The sequence below is a fragment of the Schizosaccharomyces osmophilus genome, chromosome 2, assembly GCF_027921745.1.
Source record: "Schizosaccharomyces osmophilus chromosome 2, complete sequence".
Taxonomy (NCBI): domain Eukaryota; kingdom Fungi; phylum Ascomycota; class Schizosaccharomycetes; order Schizosaccharomycetales; family Schizosaccharomycetaceae; genus Schizosaccharomyces; species Schizosaccharomyces osmophilus.
In genome coordinates, this window is record NC_079239.1 from 1277643 (window position 1) to 1302784 (window position 25142).

Genomic DNA, 25142 nt, shown 5'->3' on the forward strand with positions numbered 1-25142 from the left:
GAAATTTTTTCTTAAAAAAAGTTTAAACATATTTGGGCGCGTAACAATGTTATAATCATCGACAAAAAAGAAGAAAGTCAAGTTTTTGAATATGATACAATAATTTACAAGAATTAAAGTCCAGTCCGTAGACTCCTCACAAACAAGAACTCTATCTTACAGTCATCATCATCATTCAGATGAACGTTGAACAACTATGTTTATGTATTTGACAAGCAAACATTCGACAAAGATCACTGCATGGAAAGCCGCAAGGTCCGATCTGTAAATGAGAAAAACTTTAAAACGACGAGAATAAAGTTATTAGATCCAAAACTATCGGATAGATTAAACGTAAATGCTTAGTAAAATCCAAAGTTTCACGTTTGTATTAATCTTTACTTAGAGCTTTCGCAGTACCAACAGCGCCTTGTTTTTGCTGGTAAGAAGGCGTAGGGCCAGACTTTCGAACACTTTTCACAACATCATCACTAGCGAAGCCAGGTAAACGGATATTCCAGTTTCTCTCCAAATGAAGTTGGACATCTTTCATATCCAGCGTATCAGACTTACGATGCTTTGCGAGACGACAAGCGAAATTTGTAACCGATTCCACAAATTCGTCAGCAATTTCAAGCAACAATTCTTCCACCTCAGGCTCCAAATGCTTCTCGGAATCAATTTGTTGCAATAAGTCGTTTAATTTTCTTTTCGACAAAAGGCGATTTCCATTGTCTAATTCGTAATGCGGAGCACGAGCAAGACCTGGGGTACTGAGACCGACATTTCCAGAAGCATAGCCACCAGTTAGGGTTGCCCGTCCAGGAGGCATAGCAAATGGGACAGGAGACTTCGCATCAAGTTTCCCTAAATGATTATTTGTCATAAAAGAAGAGTTTTGCATTTTGCTATCCATGCTCCCAGCCTGCTGAGGAGTGGAGGAGCCAGCGTCTGCACCTTCTACATTCAAAGTGTTCGCCACGTTTGAGTCAGTAACTGCTGTATTCCCCAGTGGATTATCAAATGGTGTCTTTTGTTGGTTCGCGTTTGGTTGAGACTGAGAGCGCTGCAACTGAGGAGTGCTTGTTGCACTTCTAGCATCAGCACCTAAAGCACTGTTTGGTGTAACAGAACCGCTATTGTTTACCGTTCCCGATAATTGGCGATTCGGTAGTTGCTGATTTTGTAATTGTTGAATAGAACGAATTCCGTTCGAAATAGCAGCCGTGTATTGAGCAATCTTTACAGTCAATTCAGATTCCTGTTTCACCAATGTTTCTCGAGTCGAAGAGTCAAGGTTCTCATTAGTTGTAAGCTCCTTCTTGATTCTTTCATGCGTTTCCTTCATCTCTGTCAAGTAATTTTGAGCAGTTTGAAGTTGCCTATGTCGAACAACTAGCATCGTTTGTTCTTGAGGACTCAACTGGTGTCGAGAACGAGGCGGGACGGCATTTGGTTCTGGGGTACGCTGTTGAAACGATCCATTAGCTTGCAACTGTTGCAAGAGTTGCTGGTTTGGTAGTTGCCCCGATTGCGCATGTGCTTGAAGCTGACGGCGAATAGCTTGTGCTTGTAACAAATACACTTGGCCTTGCGGTGTATTTAATCCCAAATTTTGTGCATTTTGTTGATAAATAGACATTGTATGTAATAAATTCGTAAGTTGATTTGCTCGTTGCTGATTCAAAGCTGCCTGATTTACAGGACCACTTGCTGGGCGTTGAACTGGCGTTCCTGGCCCAGAATGTTGTCCATTCATTTTATCAATTTAACAAACAATAATAAGAAGTCGCCAACTTCTCTTTTTCAGTAAGGGGAGCGTTCACTGGCAATTCCAAAATTGGCAGTCGACAAGTTGAATATGCTATGCGTAGTAAGGCAGAGGTATAATTTCAACCAAACCAGTAAAAGAAAAAAGGAATTGATTTTACTGAAAATGAAAGGAAAAAAAGATTTTATTAGATTATTAAAGCCTACGATTTCCAAAGTCAACTATATACTTAGATAATAGTACAAATTACATATGGACAATAAAACAAGATGGAAATGTAGAGTACATAACATGAGTAAAAGGCACGTTATATAAGAGTATTTCTAATGAATAGAAAATTTTCTATTCCTTCTTGGTGAATGTTCCATCATCCACTATGCTCTCCTGTGAATGCCACATAGAGGCATAAACACCATTTAATTTTAATAGTTCTTCGTGAGTTCCTTGCTCAACCACCTGTCCGTCTTTAAGCACATATATAATGTCGCAATTTTTTATAGTCCTCAGTCGGTGAGCTATGAAGATACTTGTTTTTCTTGACTTTTGTATAAGTGAGTTTACATTCTGAAGGAGCTCTTTTTCAGTTGAGGTATCAAGAGCAGAGGTAGCTTCATCAAAAAATAGAATGTCTGGATTTTTTAACAATAATCGAGAAATAGCTAACCGCTGCTTTTCTCCTCCTGATATCATTAGACCTCGCTCACCAACTTTTGTTTCATAACCGTCTGGAAAGGTTTCTATTATGTGATGGATCTGAGCTCGCTTTGCTGCTTGAATAATTTCTTCTTCCGAAGCTTTCGGGTTTCCATAACCTATATTATACTTAATTGTATCATTGAATAAAGGCGTGTCTTGTGGAACTACCCCAATTGCATCCCTTAAGGATTTAATTGTAATTGAAGTTAATGGTTGCCCGTCAATCATAATTTTACCGGAATTGGCATCATAGAACCGAAATAAAAGCCGTAATAGTGTTGACTTTCCGCATCCACTGGGACCAACAAAAGCCACTTTGTTGCCAGCTGGGATATGAAATGAGCAGTCTTTCAAAATCGGACGATTAGGATTATATGCAAATGAAACGTTGTCAAATTGTAGGGAACCTCCCTTCATAGCCAAGTCTTTGGCGTTTGGGGCATCTTTCACCTGTATATTAATTTGCTTCAAGGAAAACAAGTGCTCCATGTCTGTGAAGGCCTGACGCATTTCACGGTAAACCGAACCTAAAAAGTTTAAGGGAATCGATAACTGGAATACTAACTGATTAATCATAACTAAATCACCAACGCTCAAGTTTGATGAGACAATTCCTCGGCACCCCATCCACATCATCAAAGTAAGAGCAGTCGAAAATATAATTGCCTGCCCACTATTCAAAAATGCTAAGGATGAAGCAACACGGATATTTGCCTTTTCAAAAGTGGAAAGATGTTTGGAATACCGGTTCAATTCGTAGGGTTCATTGTTGAATGTCTTGACAGCTTCATAATTTATGAGGGATTCGATAGCGACAGCAGAAGCCTTGTTGTCAGCTGCATTCGCTTGACGTCGGAATGCTGTTCTCCATGAGGTTGTCTTGACCGTAAATAGAGAATACAAGGCGACTGTAGCTGCTGCAATACCAGCAAAAGAGACACCATATTTGTAAGTTAGGATAGAACTTACCATGCCAATTTCCAGAGTAATGGGGATGATATGTAGGACAAGCGAAGACAACACAAAGCTAATTCCTTTAGTTCCTCGATCCATGGCTCGAGTTAAGCTTCCTGTTTGTTTCGATAAATGAAAATTCATGTCCAAATTTAGCAAATGCTGGTAAACATTACTGGAAACACTTTTAATGGCACTTTGAGATACAGAAGCAAAGACACTATTTCTTAACTCTTGAAATACTGTTGCGAAAACCCTAGCCAGGCCATAACCTAATATTACGGCACCAACGGAGGTCCAGAGCGCACCCAACTCATGAACAACCGTTGTATTCATGGTGTCTATAATAGACTTAAAATAAAATGGGACTTGGACATTGAACACTTTTGCGGCAACGAGAAGAAACAAGGCCGAGACTACTCGAATTTTAAGATTCAGCTTACCTTTGGGCCAGACATATTGAATCATATCTCTAATTATCACCCAGCTCGTCACATCGGTATCTTTCTTGTTTGACTCTGAATTTACATTTGGTACACCAGCAGGAAGCTTTTCATTTTTTTGCGATACATTCAAAGGTTGCTTTTGAGTTTCTACAGGTCCTGTAGGGTTTTGTGCTTTCCTAAGGCACGAAACAGTGGAAAACCTCAAAGTGGTAATATTGCCCAGGATACCATATCTTGTCGGAGCTAGTAGATGCTTTGTAGGAAATGGGCCATTGCTGTATATCGTGCGTAGGGGGAGTTCATTAATAGATCGTGACAACGGTCTTGAAATAGCCGCGCGGAGCATTTTTGTAAGCCAGAATAGCTCTTTATAAATAGAAATAAATAAATATAGCTCAATTCCGTTTAGTGAACTTTATATCCTTTCCTGGATGACTCTTAAACGGAAATGATCAAATGAATTTACAGAGTATGTGGGGGATAAAATAAAAAATTGAGCTTGCGTCCCTTCTTTTCTCCTTTTTGTTTATTTTATACAAAAATTCAATTCAGCTTGAAAAATTGAATATGAACTCGGTCTAGGAGAATCTTGTCATATAGGAGTGAAAATAAAAGCCAAGCTAGTTAGTATGCAGATGCTTATCCAAAAAAGTATTCAAGATGAAACTCCCGGTTAACTTTTGGAAGCTTACTTCTGCAAATAGATGTTAAGGAAAGAATTGATGAAGTGGTAGTAGTCCTAGTTCATAGACCACTTCGTGATTACGTTAGAAGATATATTATTTCTTAAGAAATTTCGTTTAATAAGGCTACTACATTATTCATCAAAAGTTTGGGAACATTTATTTATATGTTACGAATTTTAGTCAAATAGAATTACCGAGTTTCGAGGGCCATTCGATTTACGCACTTTGGCTAAATTCTGTGCCTTACGGAGGAAACCGAAATTAATAAAAATTGTTCTTTTTTAAAGATAAAAGAATAAGATTTTGCACCAGAGGGAAAAGGGATGGCAGAATTTATAAAGCATTTGAATTCCATAAGTGCGTCTTCTGAAAAACTTGTCGAAACTGAGCCGAAACCGGAAACAAGATTTACGGATGCACTGCTTCACGCGAACTCAATTATAGATTTGATTCGAGACGCTGAGAAAGAAGAGTTGATTACGACAGAAGCGACATCTTTGCCAAAAGGGATTGAGGAAAAATACAACTCGGAGAGCCCTGCAGACCACGTTGCCTGTATCGAGGAACTGTTGGATATTTGTCCTATGCAAGGTGGACGAGAATACTTGGAAGCCTTAGTCGAGAAATACAACACTCATATGACCGCATTAGAAAACCTGGAGACAGCACTGGTAGAACAAAAAGAAAGATTACAATTGTTTGAGCAGAGGCAGAAAGATCAAGTTTCTGCGAGAGAAAACATCTTACAGCGCGAAAATTCTGAAATACAAAGACTTGAAAACGAAATTGACAAGGCAAAATTAGAGCTGGGGAAAAATTACCCTTAAGCTTTGAACGCTTTTTTTTCTACAAAGTATTATTTTGTATAAACGACAAAGTACGAAGCTTTATAGTCAAATTAAAAAAAAAAAAAAAAATGAAAGACGATGAATTTCCTGATGAAAGTCAGAACATCTGCCCAGAGTTCTCAGACTCCTTTCAAGAGGAAAAGCTGCTTCCATTACATATGCATCCAGATTTTCGATCAAGAGAGGTACACGAAGCTTCCATGATACAATCGAAAGCAGATCCGAGTTTAGGTTTCAGCCAACGAAACAGCATCCGGAAAAGGGAGAGAAAGCCTTCCTACTTCGATGTTGACTTGTTTAAAACTCAGTTAAAAAGCACGATTTCTCAATCTTCACGACATAAAGGAATGAATTCTACGAAACGGGCAATTACTGAACTGAACGAATTTGAAAAAAAGGACGCCATAACAAGCAGGAAGCGAAGACGCTTTGATATGGAAAAAATCCTTCAAAGCTATCAAACCGAGACGTCTACGGGAAGGGCCAAGAAGAAATCATGACATATGTTATTTCAATGATTTTTGAAGAGCATCATCTTACCAATAGAAATTACTTTTTTTACATGAGTAACAAAGATTTCGGTGAATGTTATTTTGCATTATTTTACGATGGTAAAAGCAACAGAAACACTAGAAAGGTAATATATGCAAATGAACGTACTTTCTGAGATTTTGGCAAATCAGCACAAGGGCTCTTAAATTCTTTGTTTGTTTATTTTTCTTTGGGACCGTGTGTGCCATTGGTGATGTCCAGAAAAGAGATCATTGCTTCTCAGAGAATCGACCATTTGAAAGACAGAATCATCCGGAAGAGACGAATAAACAAATAATGTTTTGTTGGAAACCCTATTTTTAGTTTACTTCGTTCCTGAGAAAACCAGTGCAGTTATGTCAAACATGTGTTACTTGAGTTTTGTTTACATTCTGGGTGCCGGAATTAATATAAAAGGCAAAGCTATTCCAACCATTTTTCCCGGTTCATACTCTTATAACCTAAAGGAAAACCAAATTTCCATACCTTCATAAAAAATGTCACAGCCTACTCGTGTGTTAACCGCTGATGATGGTTTAATTGACGAGAAGCTTGCTCAGGGCATTGCCCAGTACTTACCTCCTAGGTGTGCTGCTGCCGAAGTATGGAAAAGGCTATATTCCCTTCAGCATGACGGAGCATCTCTTCATACTATGTATCAAAATTGTATGAAACAGAAGGAAGAATCCGGAAACCCTAAGGGTGCTTGCCTTTTGGTTATAAAGGATGTGCATGATAACGTCTTTGGAGCCTTTATAGATGAGTACTTATGTCCACGTCCTCATTATGTTGGCTCCAATGAATCCTTTCTATGGAAATGCTATTCTGACAATAACAGACTCCGTGCGTTTCCGTGTGTTGGAGATTCAAACTTTGTAATCTATTGCACGAGAAGTTTTATTGCCTTAGGAGGAGGAAATGGTCGTTACAGCCTCTGGATAAATGGAACTATGGAATATGGCTACTCGGAAAAGACACCTGCTTTTAACAACTCTCCCTTGAGTCATCGCAGTTGCCAAAATCAAAGAATCTGGATTGTGGATGTCGAACTCTGGTGTTTGGAATAAATCTACTTTTCTTTTGTGTTTTACCGTCGTGCGTATTTCTAAAACTATACCTGAAGGTGAATTAGTATCTGACACTGGTGAAGGAAATAAATTAAGCATAACCTTGTGACATAGAAATTCTTTTACTACGTGAAAGCCTTTTTCTAATATGTTTTTTCTCTGATGGGTACTCTTTGATCAACAGGAATAGCTTCCTCTTTTTTTTTTATTTGAAGCTTTACAGAGCTTTACAAAGGGAGGCTATAGTTTTTAGAGTTCTGTGGATTCCTATGAAGTTGTTGATTTTTTGATTTACGTTGTCTGCTATATTTCTTTTGGTTTTTCTTTTTTTTTTGTTGGGAATTCGCACAATTCTTCCAGAAATAGTTATGATAATTTGCATATATTTCTATATTCGTCGTAAAGAAAGGTATTTTCAGGACTGTAGCAAAACAACTTTTGTACTTGTAATTGTCTCCTCTTCACGCATCCGAGTATTGGCCAGTAGAAGAAGAGGATACAAGTTCTATTTCACATACAATTCTTTTTTAATAAGACAAGGATTATGTACCCTTTTATTCAAACATTCTCGTTTGTTTACTATATAGTGATGCAGAATGTAGTTTCTTAAAGAAAGGGAACTAGTAAAAGAAGCCTGGCTAAAACCAAAATTTAGTCAAAATGGCTCCGTCTTCGAAAGGACTTAATGGCAAGTTAGAAAAGCCGAAAAGTGCTTTACAAGGTACGTTTAGATCTGTTTTCTTTGTCAAATCACTGACCGTCAGCAATTGTATTGTCGGATTCTTACAACTATCGGTTTCGTCCTTTAACATTGGATAAGCCAAGAGTAAGTGAAAGTACAACATAATTAGTAGCTTACATGTTTAGTGTCTTCTTCCTTTGGCAAATACCCCATTAATTGAATACACGTTTGAGTTTTTAGCCCTGGCCGGTGTACAAGAAGTTTATGTTTTTTGTTGCGCTCACGCCGATCAGATTCGTACTTATATTGAGTATGTACTTGTCTGTGGATAATGTTTTTGCTAACAATTTAGAAATTCCAAGTGGAACTTGGCTTCCTCTCCGTTTAGCGTTCACACGATTGTCTCTCGGGAATCCCTCTCAGTCGGTGATGCTCTTCGAGAGTTAGACTCCAAACAATTAATTACTTCTGACTTCATCCTGGTTTCGGGTGATGTAGTTTCCAATGTGCCTCTAAAAGAAGTTTTGGAAGAGCATCGAGCAAGAAGGGAAGTAGACAAAAATGCAATTATGACAATGGTTGTTCGTGAAGCTAGTCCCCACCATCGTACTAGAGCAAGTACAGAAAGTTCTGTTTTTGTTATTGATAAGAAGACAAGTCAATGTGTGCACTACCAAGCTAATGAGCGTGGAAAACATTATGTATCAATGGACCCGGAGATTTTTAACGAGCATGAAGAGCTTGAAATTCGAAATGATTTAATTGACTGTCAGATTGACATTTGTTCCAACGACGTTCCTGCTCTTTTCACGGAAAATTTTGATTACCAAGACATTCGAAAAGATTTTGTTTATGGCGTTTTGACTTCTGATTTGCTCGGTAAAAGTATTCATTGTCATGTTGCCAAAGAAAATTATGCTGCTCGTGTTCGCAGTTTACAAACTTACGATGCTATAAGTAAAGACGTTATTTCTCGATGGGTGTATCCCTTTGTTCCTGACAGCAATCTATTAAATCAAAGTTTTACATATCAACGGTATCAAATCTATAAAGAGGATGATGTTGTTTTGGCCCGCTCTTGTGAAATTAAAGCTTGTACACTCATTGGCGCCTTTACCAAGGTTGGTGATGCGTCAATCGTTGCTAATACAGTGATCGGAAGAAACTGCATAATTGGAAACAATTGTAACATTGATGGCGCTTTCCTTTGGGAAAATGTTAAGATTGGCGATGAGTGCAAAATTGGAAAAGCTATTATTGCAAATGATGCACAGATTGGTCATAAATGTACTATAGAAGATGGAGCTATTATTTCTTCCGGAGTTATCATTGGTGACAATGTCAATGTTACTGAAAACTTGCGTTTAACACCTCATGAAAGCCACTCGCAGGGAATACCTAATGACCCTGCTTTGGTAGGAGATCGCGGTTTGGGTCAAGAATATCATGCTGAAGCCGAATCCGAAGACGAAGAGGAGCTTATGGAGGCTTCTGGTCTCATACATCGCGTTGAAGATCTTAATCTCTCTGACTCCGAAATCTCAGAACTTTCCTCTTCCTCCGAGGAAGATATGGATTTCGTTCCTTTTTCTGCCAGACGTGATTCGGCGAATACCATAAACTCTGATGATTTTGATGAGGGCGACTTCAATAAAGAAGCTCAGCAAAGTATCGAGCGTGCCTTTGAAGAAAACCATTCTATTGAAATTGCCGCACTAGAATTGAATACACTTAGAATGGCTATGAATGCCAATTACCATGAAGTTCGTTCAGCTATTATTCTTGCGATCCTGAAACGTATTTCCTTTGTTGATGCACCTCCTAAGGAAGCTATTTCTAAGGTTATGGCTCGCTGGGGTCCTCTACTTTTGAAACTTACGTTTAACCATGATGAACAAGTTGATAATCTTTTCACTCTTCAAAAGTATTGTATTCGTTTGACCATGGAAAAACAATTTTTGCAATTGTTGGGTTTTCTCTATCAACTTGAAATTGCGGAAGACGACGCTGTCTTGGACTGGTATAATGATTCACGATCAGCCGAAGGTGACATTGCAGTTTTGAGAAACACCTACGGCAAACAATTTGTCGACTGGCTCAATACCGCTGAGAGTGAAAGTGAAGAGGAGGAAGACGATGAAGAAGATGATGAATAACCTATACGTATTTTGGAAAAAATCACACTTTGACGTTACTTAAAAAAAGGGTTATGGTTTTGTTATAAAAGAATCAAGTTGGAGTATATGGAATTTGGGAGTGAAATATCAGTTTAGATTGGCATGAATACACAAATAATAGCAGATTTATATTGTATATTTAGTTTTACATGCACAATAAATACTAGGAATGCAAAAACATACTGAAATATCAAAAATTGATACATATACCAATAGAATAATTGTATTAAACCCGTAATTTTTTGGCTTTTTTTTTTTTTTTAAAGAAAAACATAAAGAATTCTGACCATATTCAGCAAAATAAACTTATACTACAAGTCATAACCAGACAAGATTACCGTAAAAAATTAATGAAGCAAAAGACCTGTCGTACATATTAATATATGTATATATACCTACGGCACCCATTGATTATTGAGGGGGATGGATGTCGGATTGAACAGGATCTTGCAAGACTCTAGCCGGAAACATCGGTGTATCGGTCTCTAAATAAAATGACACAGGCTGCTTATTGTCTTTCAAATCGTCCCCTGGGGATCCAGACGATAAACTGACAGTAGAATTATGTTGTAGCATATTCACTAATTGCTTTTTCAAAATCTGCAGTAATGATGACTTGGTGAAAGGTTTCACTAAAAGATCAGTAACGCCATGATTAAAGTAATTGACAGCATCGTCCATGGATATATTAGACGTAATAGCCACTATTGGAGTGTTTTGATCATATTGGCGGATAAGGCACGTAACGGAAAGCCCATCCAGTTGAGGAAGTATAAAGTCCATCAAAATTAAATCGTAACCACCGCTATTTGCTTTATTTACAGCGTTAATACCATCAACAGCAACCTCTATTTGGCAATCAAAGAGAGTTAAGAAATTAATAGTCATTCTCCTTGAAACTTCGTCGTCCTCAACCAAAAGGATACGAGGTTGCCTTTGCCATATACTTCCGTTCATAGACATATTAGATGCCATAAAAGAATAGGAATCCGCTACGGGATTCGACTTGGCTAAAGACTCGGCCGATAGTTGGGAATACGATTTAGACAAGGCTGAATTTTGTTCTAGATGAGGGCTGAAGGTTGGTTCTGCAGGTTGAGGGATAGGAGGGTATTTTTCATAGACTGGGAAGGCAGAATGATGTGGCAAGCTTGGCGGTCCATTCGTGGGCATGGGTGTATTTATGGAGGTAGCAGAAGTCATTTCATTCGCCTGCTTCTCCTGGCCAGCCAAGTCGTAATCCGAAGAAGGTGTTGCATACATTGATCTATGGGTGCCTTGACCGGCAAGGGTAGAATCCATGGCAACCTTCGAAGCAGAGGACGGTGTTTGTACTGGTTGAGATGTAGGAATATGAGGCATAGACGGGACAGGAGTGATATTTTGGCCCTTTGTGATAGATTGGAAGCCATCAATTAGTTTTTGAAGCGAATGAGAAGGAACAAACATGGAATTAGAGGAAGTTTGTCGTTGATTAGTATTTTCTAAATCGCATAAATAAGATATAAGGCTACCAATGAGAAAATCTCTTGATTCGATCCCTCGTTTTAGCTCAAACATCTTTAAAAGAATAGTTTGGTAGCTGTTTGTGAGACCAGCGAGATTTGTATCCAAAGATTTCTGAAAATCATGGATACCGTCGACACGCTGTCGAAAGTTTTCGATGGCTGGAGTAGCAGCGTCACCCGCCAAATTTCGCTTGGAAGGAGCTTTACGCTGTAGAAGGAATCAGCAAATGTTCAACTAGATGAGCTAGAAAAGCATACCTTTATATTATCGAGGAGATCTTTATGATGCAGTTGAAAATCGTCATGGCGAAATTCCCAAGCCTGAAACTATGTGAGTTTGAAATGTAGTAGAAAAGACTGAATGACTTACACCTTCACCATATATGGAAGGAGCACCGTCCTCATTGCGCACTTTGTGAAAGTCATATCTAGTTTATGGGTTAACAACGAGCCAAGGAAGGATACTTGGACAAAGACATACTTGTTTAACTGCCGGACAAAACTAGCAAAGTTGCTGTGCTTAAAATGTCGAGGTAATATCGTCTTTGTAAACTCGTTTGTCTAGACAATCGCATTAGTACTGCTCACATGCAAACAGGGAAAAAGAGATAAGCCTATCGCTAGACAAGAAGAAGAGAAAGAGAACGGAACAAGCAGGTAGTAAAATAAAAGAAAGAAAAAGGGGACCACAAATGCTTCATCTATCCTTTGAGTGCGATAAAAAGGAGGAAAAAAAAGATACCGTGGGAGTTGTATGGAATATTCCCCTTTTTTCTTTTTTTTTTTTTTTTTTTTTGAAAATCTCAATAGAAAACCTGACGACAAAGGATTGCACAACGTTTTGCAGGATAATTCTCTAATCAAAAGACACGAAAAGCTCACTGCTGGCTTACTTGCAAGAATGAGGAATGACATTAAAATTGCTTTTCTAAACTTCTGCGTAAAAAATGCCTTCAAATCAAAAATAACAAGTGAACGTCCATAGGGAATTTGACAGAATAATAGCATCTGCAAATTGAATAGAATTGTTTTATTTCAAAAAGAAAAGCGATTTTTGTAATAAAACAACCCGATTCATGAGTCTCATGTTTTACCAAATTTCCTTTCCCCTCTTTAGCGCTTTTCGAGGATTTCAGAATTCTCTTTTTCTTTCTTTCTTTCACTGGCAAATCCGTTAGAAAAAGCTTACATCCAACACAATAAAAGAATCTCCTGTATCACTCCAACGCAAAATATGCCGGTACTCAGGTTCTTCCAACATGTTGAAGAGTTTTCGCACCTGCAGACTTTGTTAATATCATGTACAAAATCCGCGTCATCGTCGTACAAAGTCGGAGGACCCGCTCGAAGACGGCATCTTCTCTGTGTTTAAGTGACCAAAAGGTCGAATCTCTGCGACGTTTGATATTATTGTTTCGCAACAATGGTGTTGGTTCCTGGTAAAGTCAATGCGAAGGGGTAAACCACCTTGTAACTCACCACTATGTGTAACTCATTGTTCTTTCGAATTTTCGCCTCATAGTTGGAAGGATTGTGCAGCGTAGCGATAGGTTCGGAAATGGTTTGTGGAGCGTTATATGGGAAAAGGAGGAAAAAGGAGGAACAGGGCGAAAGAGTGAGAAACTGTAAGAGGGATAGGCACAGAGACGCACTGACACAGACACAGACACAGACACACGGACACACATAGAGGGAGAAGGAGAAGGAGAACCAGGAAATGAATTGAAGCAACATTAATGAGCCGTTTCAAAAGAACGAGAGATGCCAAGTGTGAAATACTTCTATCGTTAATGGTCACTCTAAGGATAGGAATCCTATGGAATTTGCTGACAAGACTAAGACCCTTGTTCTACCAAGCAATCGCTTCTTTTTCTTTCTCTCTTTCCCTTACAAAAAGCTAATGCAATTCTTCTGTTGTCCATGCTGCTGTCTTTTAACAATCTCTGGTTTGTTTACATGTTTTATCTGATGCCTGTGACTACTTGCTCTACCCAACGAGAGCCAAGCGATCCTCATTTTGACCAATCATTGACTTGTAATATATCAGATAAAATTTTCAGTGCAGATGATGTCAGGATTTTTTTGCTTCATCAGATAAAATTTTCGAGGTTTCAAAGGCATGAGGAGAGGCTCTTTGGAAATTTCTTTTGATATCCATGGTCTCCCAGGAATGTATTTTTACATTTCTTTTTTTAGGAATCTAGTTGTCTTGTTTGAGCTTTCCTCGTACTGTATTTTCTAGACTCTGCCTGAATCCCGAGATGATCTTCCTTTCTGACTTGGTCGTTTCATTCGTCAATAGGATTGGGTCCTTGACTTGCAGATCCACCCGTCAAGATCACTGCTACCAACTTTTTTCTTCTTCCATTATATCCTTTCCAACTTGAATTTTCTTTCCATAGACTTATTTTCGAGTTTTGAGCCTTTATTTTTGCATTTTATCGACTGGATGGAAGCAACGTTTTCATAAGCGAAATTTTGTTTTTATAGTAGAAACGACTTTTCCAAAAAAAATAACTTAGACTTTCCCATTTCTTGCCGCTTGGCTCCTTTGGTGATATCTTCAGTATAACCGTCCAAGGTTCTTTCTGTTGCTTACCTCAGCACACTTGCACGATTGTCGGGTCTACAAATTCCTTGAGTTGCAGATCCATATATTCCAAAAACTCTTTAATTCTCCTTTTTTTTGGCACTACAGGTTTATTTTTTGTACTGGACTTGATTGAACTCGGGTTTAGTTTTTACTTTTTAATTTGGGAATCATTCCATTCGACTTTTTCTTGGTTCAATTTGTAAATTCTTAGTTTCTTCTTTCTTTGAGTTTCCTTTCACTTCTTTATTTTATTTTCTTCCTAACGAATTGCGACCTTTTATTTTATTATTATTATTATTTTTTTCCGTCTTTTTCTCTTTTTTGATTCATCATCCTCACCATGACTTATCCCGCCGAAGACTTTGATTACGAAGGCCTTCCCGAAAACTCCCCAATGTATGCCCATTTGCTTGCGGGCGCCTTCTCCGGTATCCTTGAACACTCCGTCATGTATCCCGTAGACGCCATTAAAACACGCATGCAAATGCTCAACGGCGTTTCTCGCAGTGCAACCGGAAACGTCGTGGCTTCTGCTTACAAGATTGGTTCCACCGAGGGCGTTTTTTCTTTATGGAGAGGTATCAGCAGTGTCATAATGGGCGCTGGTCCTTCTCATGCCATTTATTTCTCTGTACTCGAAATGTTCAAGTCTAAATTTAACGCTTCTTCTGATCGGCCGCTTATCACGGCCTTAGCCGGTGCTTGTGCTATTACCATTAGTGATGCCTTTATGACCCCTTTCGATGTGATCAAGCAACGAATGCAACTCCCCACTACCAACTACAAATCTCCCATTCAATGCGCTTCAACACTTTTCCGTCGTGAAGGCGTGTCGGCCTTTTACATTTCTTATCCTACCTCCATCGCCATGTCCATACCTTACACCGCTATCCAAGTTGGTTCCTACGACGTCGCCATGAGCTTTTGCAACCCCAGCGGCATTTACAATCCAGTTTCTCACATCATTTCCGGTGCTCTAAGTGGTGCTATCGCTGCAAGCCTGACCACTCCCCTTGACGTCGTCAAGACCCTCTTACAAACCCGCGGCTCTTCTACCATTCAACAGGTGAAAGATTGTAGAGGTTCCCTCAACGCCATCCGAGTCATATATAATTTCGGTGGTCTCTCTGCTTTCGTCAAAGGTATCAAGCCCCGTGTTATCGTTTCCATGCCAGCTACCGCCGTCTCCTGGGCGGCTTACGAAGCTGGAAAAGAAATTCTTTCTCAAGTATCCAATCCCCCCGAAGTCTAATTTGTTTTAATTTATCTTTTCGTCTGCCCTTGTTTCTTAAAAACACCCGACAAGATGGCTCTTCTTTTCCTTCCGCTCTTTAAAAGGTTTGAATTCATAGCTTTTTATTTCCTGAGCTTTTTTGTATATGTATAGATATATCTATAGAGCTAATTCTTGGATTACTGCATCGGGCCCTCTGAGGAAAGGGTTTCATCCGCTGCTACATTACTGTGTGCTTTTTTTTTCCTTTTTTTTTTTTTTTCTTGTACTAAAAATGGGTTCTTGTTGTTAGGTAATATGAGTGTTCAATAAAAAACTACATTCTTATTTATTAGAAGGTCCAAATTCTTTCTTTCTCTATGACATAGACATAAGTCATTAGGTTTCCATTTAAAGAAAAGCATAATCTTTCTCTAGTTGATTTTGTCCTTTTGAGTCTGTAAATACATGTGCGTAAACTCAAGGAATACATCTCTCATATAGGCATGTAAAACACCCTTGTTCCCTTACATTATTATTCATACACATATAACTAAGCAAAAGCTAAACTTTGACTCTTCTTTTCGCGTTTAAAGGGCGCTGAAAGAAGGAGCAATGGACAAAGTAGGCGATTTCCTTCTAACTAATAAACTGAAGATGACACTGAAAGAGATATAACCAATTAGATGGAAAAACTAAAAGAATTAATATAGCACATTCAAACTTGATCTGAAAAACCCGTACAGCAGTTCTGGAGTATGAGCGTTCCTCCTTCTCTGTTCGGAAGGAAGCAAAAATTCTTCGAAGGTTCTTTTCCTGGTTAGTAAAAACAAACAACTTACTATACATACAGGAAGCATCATCCAAAAAAAAGTGCAGTTACGACTCTAACCAAATAATTCTCTGAAGATTATCCTAAATCTCTATGATATAGTAATATACTATGGCAATGATTACTTATGAGCACACTCCAACATGGCGATGCACTCTGTACTATAATACTTTTTCGAAAACGACATAGTAATGATTGTGTTGAAAGATCAAATATAAGAAGCAGAATCTGTGGCTTATTTTCTATTAGAATGAATAAACAAAACACTTGGATATGATTGCTATCTAATGGCGAATTAAAGGTTCAAGTATCCAAGATCAAAAAGCAAATATATAAATTAGAAAGTAATCTAGTTGCTTTTGGAATGACCAGTCTGAGTCAATGGTAGAGCGAACAGCTTAGTAGAACATACATGTTGATGGTACCAAAACAGCCTTTGTCAAACTGGATCTTCTCCTAACATAAGGATGTGTCTTGCTATCCCAAGTCCCTCATTGTACAAAATGTGTTGATCGTTACTTATTCTACATACAAGCAAACACTGACAAAGGACTGTATCCTTACATGAAAAAAAATTAAAGCAGTTTTTTCTTCACAGATGTGCTTTCGGTAGAACGCTGGCATGTTGTATCAATAGCAAAAGGCACATTACTTGATACGTATAAACAAGCAAAGAAGGGAAAGAGTGATATTCCAGTTGGTAAAAAACCGTCTGAGTATTACGAGTCACCAGCATTTAATACGATTTACGATTAGGTCAGCGATCGAAATCAATGCAAAGAAAAGCAAGCTTATTTGGTGACTCATAAACCAAGAAACTTCTTACAGTTGTATTTTTTTTATTTGTTTTTTATCGTTTCCCATTGTGCTGGAGTGTAGCATTTCTAGTAGCGATTAGTATACCAGACTCTTTATAACAAACAAGGATTCCCAGTCAGAAATAAACCAAATATAAAAGAAAGAAAATCAGGCTTTTGTCATTTCCTGATAGTCTTTCGGGAAATCCATTTGGCATACCTGCGTAAACGCATGAACCTGTTTCACAACTTCATCGAGCTCATGGTTGACAAACCGGTGACGAGCAAGAGTTGATTTTCCGTCAAATAAAGGAGAAACAATGGTTACTACAAAGTTTTGACCGCATCCTCCAGATAAATCTTGGATTTCCTAAAACATTTGTTAATTTATGCTTATCCATACGAGATAGACTTACAACGTGAATAGGTTGTAGCTTAGATTGAATTAAAAGTTCTAACTGTTGTGCATTTACCATTCTCGAAGTCTTGGTATGTTTGGGATAATCAGGTGGTGAATAGCAGATTTCAGGTTTGCCAGCTACCAACTGAAAGTTTACGATTAAATTTTCAGTTTAAGCACAATGATGGAAATTGAGGTAAGAATTTGTTTCAAAATACAAAACTAACTATTTTGTAGGATCGTATTCAGAGTTGGAACGATAGATTTGAAGAATTGCTGAGCTTTATACCTGCAAAACTATATTATCCAGCAGAGACGGCGGTATGCGCTATGAAACGAGAGTTTTTATTGAAAGATTGCTAATATTCTTTTAGAACCAATGGAAGCAAAAAAAGTCATCTTCAGAAGAAAAAAGGGAACGTCGCAAAATGAAGTTCTCTTTGGATGGTTTGAATGACGAAGAACAATCCCAAAACGAAGGAAATAGACCACCAAATTGGAGTACTGAGAAAACTGAAGGGGAAGACAATGAAGAATCTGGTCGCCGTGCAGAAAGTATGTCGCATATCCGTGGAAAATTAGCTTCCAGAATACAGGACATGCGAGAGAAACGCAAAGCTAGTAATTTGGACCAAAAAAAACAAAATAAAAAGGTTTCCACCGAAGAGAAAAAGGCTGCTTCGAATAAAAAATCACCAAAGAAGCAACCTCCGTCTCGTGCTGGTTTTTAAACAAAGCTAGTTGTATCGGCGAGCATTTGTTATGGGTAATAAAGGATATCAGGATGTTGTTTACATTATTTTTGGATTTTCATGTTGGATATGGCTTCCATTTTGACAAAAAGCTGACATTGCTATCCGATTGAGCGGCTATCCAATTCGGCGTTTATTTGTTCATATGGATAGGAAAATAAAATTTGGTTGAACGGTTCTTGTTATTAATAGCTTTTAATTTATCAGCATCGGGTTGTGAAATATGTCTAGGAGACTTTCGTATAGTTTTTCCATTCACGAGATGCTATGTCTCAGGTATTACAAGCTCACTGTATATGATCATTCTATCGATTCTTTTAATGTTATTCGGATCCATCTACAGTAGCTGAATCCCTATTATTTCTTGTCATGATACGAAATGAGCGCTCGTTTCCTGTGCATTAATTTGTTTCTAGACATTTCTTACTTGAAATAAAAAGTAAAAATCAACGTATTTTATAAATAAATCTACTATTACAATTTTTTAGCCTCTCCTTTTCTCATAACATACAAATAACATAATTTGAAGTAAGGCTTTTCATACCTATTTTTTTTTTATTTTATTTTATTTTATTTTCTACGACTATTCCTTTTAAGTGGATGCAAACTGTCTATCAACTAGTCCGTATTTCGTCCATGACCAACACTGCAAGTTTTCTTTGCAAGTACTACATGTCACACCCTCACACACATACCAAAAACTCAAAAATCGGATTCTTACAGTAGACGGCAGCGGGAAGTTTTGTTAAAACATTTCTCATGGTTTGTTTTTCGTAACTTTCAACAGTTTTATTTGATATTGTATCTTGTTCCACTTCTCAACGTATATAAACAAACTTCAACTTAGAAGGATCCCTAACTTGCAGCAAACTGTGAGCCCGAAAAGTAGCTTTACTTATTGATTTATTGGCCTTAATTTGTTCGATCAACATTCGCAATACATTGAGGAGCGTTTGAAAAAGTTGGAATGCTATGGGGGTTGTTGTACTGCTGCAACCGTTCAAAGCGTAGAGCTCATCAAGGAGGATTGTGTCTTAAAGAAGATGAAAAACCATTTTCTTTTCCGGACACCGTTAAAGATCGATCTAGTAAAAATTCCCGTTCCAGTCTGAGCATAGAATGGACAACAGAAGCTCTTCAACAGTTCATCTACCAGTATTCAGCTCGACGAAATTTATCCAGTGAGCAAAGCTTGTCATTGTCTTATTTCTCTCAATCCTATACACAGCTGTTTAAGCACGTATACTACAGCGACAGCCGATCCATGACAGAGGCAGATGAAGCTCAGGCTATTGTTACGTTTACCATCGGTTCCTATTTATACAAATGCACCAACCCAAAATCCATGTTTTGGAAACGCTTGATTGAGCATATGGAAAACATTGAGGACGATGGCACATGCACAGACCGTCAGATAGAATTTCGCAAGAAGGTTGCATCTGCGCAGATTGGTCATCCGGCTTTTCATTTCCTTCCTTTCCAAAATAAACGAAGTTTTCACTACATTTGGTCTCTTTTTGTTTCTTCATACTTCATGAATGCTGCCTCTGTCGCTCCGTCCCCTCAACAAATCGCTGCAGATGATAACGGACAACGAAAAACTAGAAGGTCTACACCGCGAGAAATCAAAATTAGAGAAGATGTCGATGTCATAAGAGAAAAGTTCTCACAACTTCTCACTGAATGTCCCGACGAATTCTGTGAAAACTGGCTGCAGCGGATATACATCACATGTGTCCTTCCAAAAAATCATTATATTTATATTTTAGATGAAAGTCTTGATTTTTTAGAGTCCATTGAATCCATGAAGCAGCAGATAATTCGTCGAAAAGCTGCGGCTCTTGGTTAAAGACCCCATTTTAATTGAGCTTTTTGTGTTTCAGCTTTGCGTATTTATTTTTCTTGTCTTTACTTTCTGTTTGTTCGTTTCTTTTTCCTTTTAGAACTGGGTACTTTTTTATGAGATACTAAATTCTTTTTAGAGTATAGTGACGATTCTTTTCATGCTTAAATTTATTCATTTTTGCCTTTTTCTGGTCACTGTACGAAACCTTCATGTATAATCATTGAATGGCACACACCATTCCTTATTAGAACACTAGACACTTGTTACACATGTGAATTTTTTATAATAATACTACTCTTTAATTATGATACATATTCCTTTCAATACGGCATTTTCCATAAAACCGGCTACTGAACAAACAAGGTTACAAGAGCAATAATATCCATTAATACAAAAGGTAAATTTTTAACGGTTGCTCTTGGCAACACGCTCGAGTTCATCCTTCTTCTTAATGGCATAAGAGTTAGAAGAACCCTTGGCGGCGTTGATGATTTCTTCAGCCAAGCACTCAGAGATAGACTTGACGTTACGGAAAGCAGCCTCACGAGCACCAACGGTGATGAGAGCGATGGCTTGATTGACGCGGCGAAGAGGAGAAACATCGACAGCTTGACGACGGACGGTACCAGCGCTACCGATACGGGTCGAGTCTTCACGAGGACCACAAGCGGCAACGGCGTCGACCAAAATTTGGAGAGGGTTTTGGTCGGTCAAGAGAGCGATGATCTCAAAAGCGTGCTTGACAATGCGAGTAGCCAAAAGCTTCTTACCGTTGTTACGGCCGTTCATCATCAAGCTGTTGGTCAAACGCTCAGCAATGAAGCAACGAGCCTTACGAAAACGCTTGGCTTGGAAACGGCCAGCGGTGTGAGGAAGAGGTTGACCATTACCAACGGTGATATAATCAACCAAAGAGATGTCCTTCACTTCAACACCCTCAAAAGGGAACTTGTTGAAAAGTTTGATGCTGCCATTCTCATCAAGAGAGACGCCCGGGGTGAGACTCGACGTAGCCATCTTGCGTTGTGGTTTTTGCTTAGTTTCCAACTACAACTAAGCATATGGAAACAAACTGTGACTGTCTCCAACCCTACCCTATACATACTTTTTTCAGGAGACATTCTACTATAGTGTAGTACTGCCAATCGTGTGAATAGCGACATCGTAAAAATGAATAAGGAGGCGGGTTACAACTCAGTAGTCAACAAAGTGTTTCGTTTTGATCCTTTTCTATGCGAACAAAGATTTAGAAAAGTTATAAATAGGAAAAAATACGAGAGTTCTGTATGCCGTAATTGCTTATTTCATAATTAATTTTACAGTATCCCAAACCAAAGAAAGAATTATATAACCTTTTTGTACATCAGAGTACCAAAAGAGCACTAAGCAAGGAGTTTCAAGAAGCCATCTCCTTTTTGACTTTATTCAATAGATGGTTAACTTGATTTTTCATAACAGGCTGACCATGCTTTGTTCGTTTTGACAATTGTTTGCGAGTCTCTATGCGATCATGGATTTTTTTATCGTGTTCATTCTTTTTTTGCTGGTTCTGTTGGATTGCTGCTTCTTTTCGTTTTCTTTTTTCTTCAGACACCTCGTATAATTTTTCCAGGTGGTTTTTTTTCGGTGTAGGCTTGGACGAGTCTTCTTCTGTCTTCTTTTTGCGATACTCCTCGGGCTTGACATTCTTAAAGTAATGCTTCTTCGTCTTTGCCTTTAAAATTAGATCTTGCTTTATTTTTTTAGCTTTTCCTTGATAGGCATGCTCAGGAAGTGCTCTGAACTTGAATCCTCCTTTGCGTTTGTTCACATCCTTCTGTACCATTTTCCACTAGGGTTTCAGTTTTTCTCGATATAAAATTCTGAATTTCTTTATAATTACCAAAAATAAACCACTTTCAAATTCCTAACGTCGAGAATGGTATTTTCAATTGCTTTTTTCCTTTGTCGCTCTTGGCAACTTTACAGAGAAACCTTTCTTCTTTATTTTGTTATCTCGTTATATATCGTTAAATTGGGTAATATAAGCTTAACGGCATCGAAGCAATACCGTATTCCAAGTAGACAAGAACCTATGTTCATTAATTGCATACTTAGCATAAACAAAGTACGTCGCGAAATTTAATATAGTTAGACTCTGAGAACCTGTCTGCTAAAGCTGGTTTCTTTGCATCCTCAATATATATCTCGATTTTGTGCCGATTTTGACAGTTGGATATACTTTTTAACACATACGAAACACTTGCTGTATCGAGATTTTTTTCAATACAAAGCAAACTCGTGTTCTCTTCTTTTTTGGTTTGTACTTGGGAAAATTGCGGTTTATGACTTTGCAATTGCTTGCCTGTTACATTCTAGGCAATTCTTCTATTTATTCTTTTTGGTTTGATAATTCTCGTGTATTTCCTATTTATGATTGGGTTCTCTTTGGTTTTACATAAAACTATACCTGTGTATTTTTAAATAAGGTCAATTTGGTATCCGTTCATTTTGTATATACGATTAAATGTTATGTAAACGAATTGTTTCTCTATACACGCGACGTTCTTTATTAATCAACCGTGCTTTAGCGCTGACGGTTTTATCCAGGTGCCTGCACACTAAACCGGAATCGGAAAGTCCTTCTTCTGATATTGCTACTGATCGCCAGTTGGAATCCATTCCCAAAAGTGCAGAAAGAAAATGGCTTCCGTCCAGTTTGCCAAATTTTCAGCAGCCCACTTCTGTGAGCCAGGAACCTGAAACCCAGGTTCCGAGCGATGAATCGATTTACCGTGATTTGAAATCTATGTCTGAACTAGCGTTCATGGACCCTAACATTCAAGACTATTTGAATCAACTATCGAAGTCGAACTCACCATGGCTTTCAGAATCGGCTACCTTTCTGCAAAAGCTAGCACCCTACTTTTATCTTCCTCCCGATGTGTTTCTCGAAAAAGCAAATGCGTATTTTCAATATCGCCTGCTAAAAACCTCTTCCATCAATCACCTTGCATTCGCTATTTCTGATGTATTTTATTTCTATTTTAAAAAAAACAATAATCGAGGCATTCACACTCAAGCACAGAAGATAATTCCTTTTATGTCCTTTTTTATGCATCTAAACATGCCCGAATATGTTTTTCATCTATACATATACCTGCCTAAAGATATGTCTCGTAATTTCGATATTACCATGTTAAATAATCCATTTCGCAAAACTTTTGCTCGTGCTTTTTCCCTTATTGAGAATCCTCTCATTGTGTTACGTTCACTTAATATGACTGGTCGCAATACACATCGTATAAGAATTCTTTACTTACATTATTTGCATTTTCTGTTAGATCATGGGGAACATCAAAAAGTTGTTGCCCTCTCGCATGAAATTTTTAACAAATTCAAATGGATTGCTTCGGGTCCTACTCGGCTATTGATGAACTCTTATCACCAGCAAAGTCAGTTCAATGCTGCAGTTCAAGTATACAACGAAGTCTCGGTTAAGAGTGACAAAGTTGAATCAAACACGATACTTTTGAGAGAATTGTTAAAAGTTGTCACCTCTGCTGGTTATTATAATCGAGACTCATTTCATGTATTCCTCAAAACACTTTTAAAAATGGGATACATTCCTTCTCTCCAAATTTTCGCAAGGCTTTTAACGGCCGTGGCAAAGTATCACATGCCAGAGGTCCTTTATCCATTAATGAATCAGTACAGAACACAGTTTAACAATATGTTAACCCCAAGTGTTTTTGTTGCTGCTGTTAAAGCGGTGGTTTATTGTGGTGATATTAACACCATCAAGCTGTATTATCAAGAAGCACAAGCTTCGGAAGAAATAAAAAACTTGAAACATTTGTTTAACTTGTTCATAACTTCGACAACTGTGAGCCTTGACGCCTCTATGGCAATGAATTTGCTAAGAGCATTCAAAGACGACAAATCTTTAATTGATAAATCAACTTTGGTGAGTTGCATCACCTTATTTTCACGAAGAAAGGATTTGGATGCTATGGAAAAAGTTTATAAATATATTACGGATCTTGGTGTCTCGACTCCCCCCGAAGGATATGCAGCACTTTTAGATGCTTATATTGAAGCGGCCAATGAGAAAAAAATTCAGTCGTGTCTACAGAAAATTGAAGAGCTTGGTATAGGTAATAACCCTAGTGTGAATCGCATGCTTATGAGGTATGCGCTTTATAAATTTGATTATGGCCTATTGCAAAACTGCACTGCTTTTGCAGAAAAACATGATAAAGGAGGACGTGATTATTTGTACACAATAATGATGCTCTATCACACTTCCGTTGGTGAAGTCAGACAAGCTCTTAACGTCTTTTCTACAATACGAAAACCAAATGTTGTTCATTTCTCAATCGTGGTCACCGTGCTTGGTAATTTAAAGGAGCTCGATCAAATCAAATTTTTAGAGGAGCGCATGTCTTCATTGGGTATACAGATGACTCCATTGTCTTTAACTGCTTTTGTTACAAGTTACTGTAAACAAGGTACCGAAGGTTTGGCAGAGGCCGAACGATATATGAAATCCGTTTTTCAAACTAAACAGCGAAGAGCTAGTATCTTTAATGCACGAACTGCAAACGATCTTCGTTACCCAGTTTCTTTGTTTTCTCCATTAATTCGAGAATATACCTCTTTAGGGGATATGACAGAAGCAAAGAATGTTCTTGCTTTGTATTTAGATTACCATTTAAAGAACATTACTTCACAACCTGACATCCCTTTTGCTATCGCTAGTATGCAGTTATACTGTTCTTTACACGATACTTTGCTTGCACGTAGATTTTGGGATTTGATTTTACAGGTCGCTCGACAAAACTTTATGTCTACAAAAGTTGAGTTATACATATCAGATAAGAAGGAGCATGAAGATGAAGAAGGTAAACTTCTTGATGCTTACAAAGGAAGTCTTAATATGCCAGCCGAGATATACTTTTCTTTCTTAGCCAGTGTCAATGCATTTCAGGAACTGAATACAGAATGGCTTCGATTAAGGAGGTGGGGTGCTGAATTTGACGAAGCTATGTTTAATAAACGTATAGTTTGGATTTTATACAGCGGTCGAATAGACATGGCATTAACTGAATTTTGCGAATATTTCCTCTCGAAAGAAAAACTGAATGAACATGTTGAAGAAGAAGAAAGTATTTCACGTATTGCAAATTTTTTGTTATCATATAATTCCCCAGTGTATACAAGTACTTGGGATGTGCTTCGTGAAAAACTTGCTATGGCTAATGAAAATGGATATGTTCGTTCTCGGAACGAAGAGTTGATGACTGTGCCAAAGTATTTCCAACAATGGAAACAAAAAAATGAATTGTTGTACACAATTTTGTCACGACTCTAGAAACTTTTGTG

General features: G+C 38.0%; 15 protein-coding genes across 15 annotated transcripts; 8 read left to right on the forward strand and 7 right to left on the reverse strand.

Annotated features, from left to right (window-relative positions):
• Positions 1–370: 370 nt before the first annotated feature.
• Positions 371–1738, reverse strand: taf12 (SAGA complex/transcription factor TFIID complex subunit A Taf12; the record flags this gene model as incomplete). The annotated part of the gene is made up of 1 exon (XM_056181864.1): positions 371–1738. The coding sequence occupies one exon, from the start codon at positions 1736–1738 to the stop codon at positions 371–373; it is 1368 nt and encodes a 455-aa protein (XP_056037782.1).
• A 354-nt stretch (positions 1739–2092) lies between these two features.
• Positions 2093–4192, reverse strand: atm1 (mitochondrial iron-sulfur cluster exporter Atm1; the record flags this gene model as incomplete). Its single annotated transcript, XM_056181865.1, has 1 exon — positions 2093–4192. One exon carries the CDS (start codon positions 4190–4192, stop codon positions 2093–2095), a length of 2100 nt encoding a protein of 699 aa, XP_056037777.1.
• A 663-nt stretch (positions 4193–4855) lies between these two features.
• Positions 4856–5359, forward strand: spc34 (DASH complex subunit Spc34; the record flags this gene model as incomplete). The annotated part of the gene is made up of 1 exon (XM_056181866.1): positions 4856–5359. The coding sequence occupies one exon, from the start codon at positions 4856–4858 to the stop codon at positions 5357–5359; it is 504 nt and encodes a 167-aa protein (XP_056037776.1).
• An 89-nt stretch (positions 5360–5448) lies between these two features.
• Positions 5449–5880, forward strand: SOMG_03076 (uncharacterized protein; the record flags this gene model as incomplete). Its single annotated transcript, XM_056181867.1, has 1 exon — positions 5449–5880. One exon carries the CDS (start codon positions 5449–5451, stop codon positions 5878–5880), a length of 432 nt encoding a protein of 143 aa, XP_056037779.1.
• Positions 5881–6408: 528 nt separating this feature from the next.
• Positions 6409–6978, forward strand: oxr1 (V-type ATPase inhibitor and disassembly protein in response to oxidative stress Oxr1; the record flags this gene model as incomplete). Its single annotated transcript, XM_056181868.1, has 1 exon — positions 6409–6978. One exon carries the CDS (start codon positions 6409–6411, stop codon positions 6976–6978), a length of 570 nt encoding a protein of 189 aa, XP_056037778.1.
• A 660-nt stretch (positions 6979–7638) lies between these two features.
• tif225 (translation initiation factor eIF2B epsilon subunit) lies at positions 7639–9816 on the forward strand (the record flags this gene model as incomplete). The annotated part of the gene is made up of 4 exons (XM_056181869.1): positions 7639–7699; positions 7743–7804; positions 7846–7970; positions 8013–9816. The coding sequence occupies 4 exons, from the start codon at positions 7639–7641 to the stop codon at positions 9814–9816; spliced, it is 2052 nt and encodes a 683-aa protein (XP_056037774.1).
• Positions 9817–10248: 432 nt separating this feature from the next.
• prr1 (stress-responsive DNA-binding transcription factor Prr1) lies at positions 10249–12702 on the reverse strand (the record flags this gene model as incomplete). Its single annotated transcript, XM_056181870.1, has 6 exons — positions 10249–11553; positions 11604–11666; positions 11716–11773; positions 11827–11906; positions 12535–12624; positions 12673–12702. 6 exons carry the CDS (start codon positions 12700–12702, stop codon positions 10249–10251), a joined length of 1626 nt encoding a protein of 541 aa, XP_056037773.1.
• Positions 12703–14278: 1576 nt separating this feature from the next.
• Positions 14279–15190, forward strand: mrs3 (mitochondrial carrier, iron ion Mrs3; the record flags this gene model as incomplete). The annotated part of the gene is made up of 1 exon (XM_056181871.1): positions 14279–15190. The coding sequence occupies one exon, from the start codon at positions 14279–14281 to the stop codon at positions 15188–15190; it is 912 nt and encodes a 303-aa protein (XP_056038082.1).
• Positions 15191–15741: 551 nt separating this feature from the next.
• emr1 (Ermes regulator Emr1) lies at positions 15742–16011 on the reverse strand (the record flags this gene model as incomplete). Its single annotated transcript, XM_056181872.1, has 3 exons — positions 15742–15846; positions 15896–15961; positions 16003–16011. The coding sequence occupies 3 exons, from the start codon at positions 16009–16011 to the stop codon at positions 15742–15744; spliced, it is 180 nt and encodes a 59-aa protein (XP_056038083.1).
• An 811-nt stretch (positions 16012–16822) lies between these two features.
• On the reverse strand, positions 16823–17256 carry fra2 (iron-sensor Fra2; the record flags this gene model as incomplete). Its single annotated transcript, XM_056181873.1, has 3 exons — positions 16823–16867; positions 17001–17150; positions 17197–17256. The coding sequence occupies 3 exons, from the start codon at positions 17254–17256 to the stop codon at positions 16823–16825; spliced, it is 255 nt and encodes an 84-aa protein (XP_056038084.1).
• Positions 17257–17361: 105 nt separating this feature from the next.
• Positions 17362–17911, forward strand: rrp14 (ribosome biogenesis protein Rrp14; the record flags this gene model as incomplete). Its single annotated transcript, XM_056181874.1, has 3 exons — positions 17362–17376; positions 17418–17501; positions 17555–17911. The coding sequence occupies 3 exons, from the start codon at positions 17362–17364 to the stop codon at positions 17909–17911; spliced, it is 456 nt and encodes a 151-aa protein (XP_056038085.1).
• A 988-nt stretch (positions 17912–18899) lies between these two features.
• mug129 (Schizosaccharomyces specific protein Mug129) lies at positions 18900–19781 on the forward strand (the record flags this gene model as incomplete). Its single annotated transcript, XM_056181875.1, has 1 exon — positions 18900–19781. The coding sequence occupies one exon, from the start codon at positions 18900–18902 to the stop codon at positions 19779–19781; it is 882 nt and encodes a 293-aa protein (XP_056038078.1).
• A 402-nt stretch (positions 19782–20183) lies between these two features.
• rps5 (40S ribosomal protein S5) lies at positions 20184–20795 on the reverse strand (the record flags this gene model as incomplete). The annotated part of the gene is made up of 1 exon (XM_056181876.1): positions 20184–20795. The coding sequence occupies one exon, from the start codon at positions 20793–20795 to the stop codon at positions 20184–20186; it is 612 nt and encodes a 203-aa protein (XP_056038079.1).
• Positions 20796–21174: 379 nt separating this feature from the next.
• On the reverse strand, positions 21175–21603 carry fyv7 (rRNA processing protein Fyv7; the record flags this gene model as incomplete). Its single annotated transcript, XM_056181877.1, has 1 exon — positions 21175–21603. The coding sequence occupies one exon, from the start codon at positions 21601–21603 to the stop codon at positions 21175–21177; it is 429 nt and encodes a 142-aa protein (XP_056038080.1).
• Positions 21604–22284: 681 nt separating this feature from the next.
• On the forward strand, positions 22285–25131 carry ppr4 (mitochondrial Cox1 translation regulator Ppr4; the record flags this gene model as incomplete). Its single annotated transcript, XM_056181878.1, has 1 exon — positions 22285–25131. The coding sequence occupies one exon, from the start codon at positions 22285–22287 to the stop codon at positions 25129–25131; it is 2847 nt and encodes a 948-aa protein (XP_056038081.1).
• Between the last annotated feature and the right edge of the window lie 11 nt (positions 25132–25142).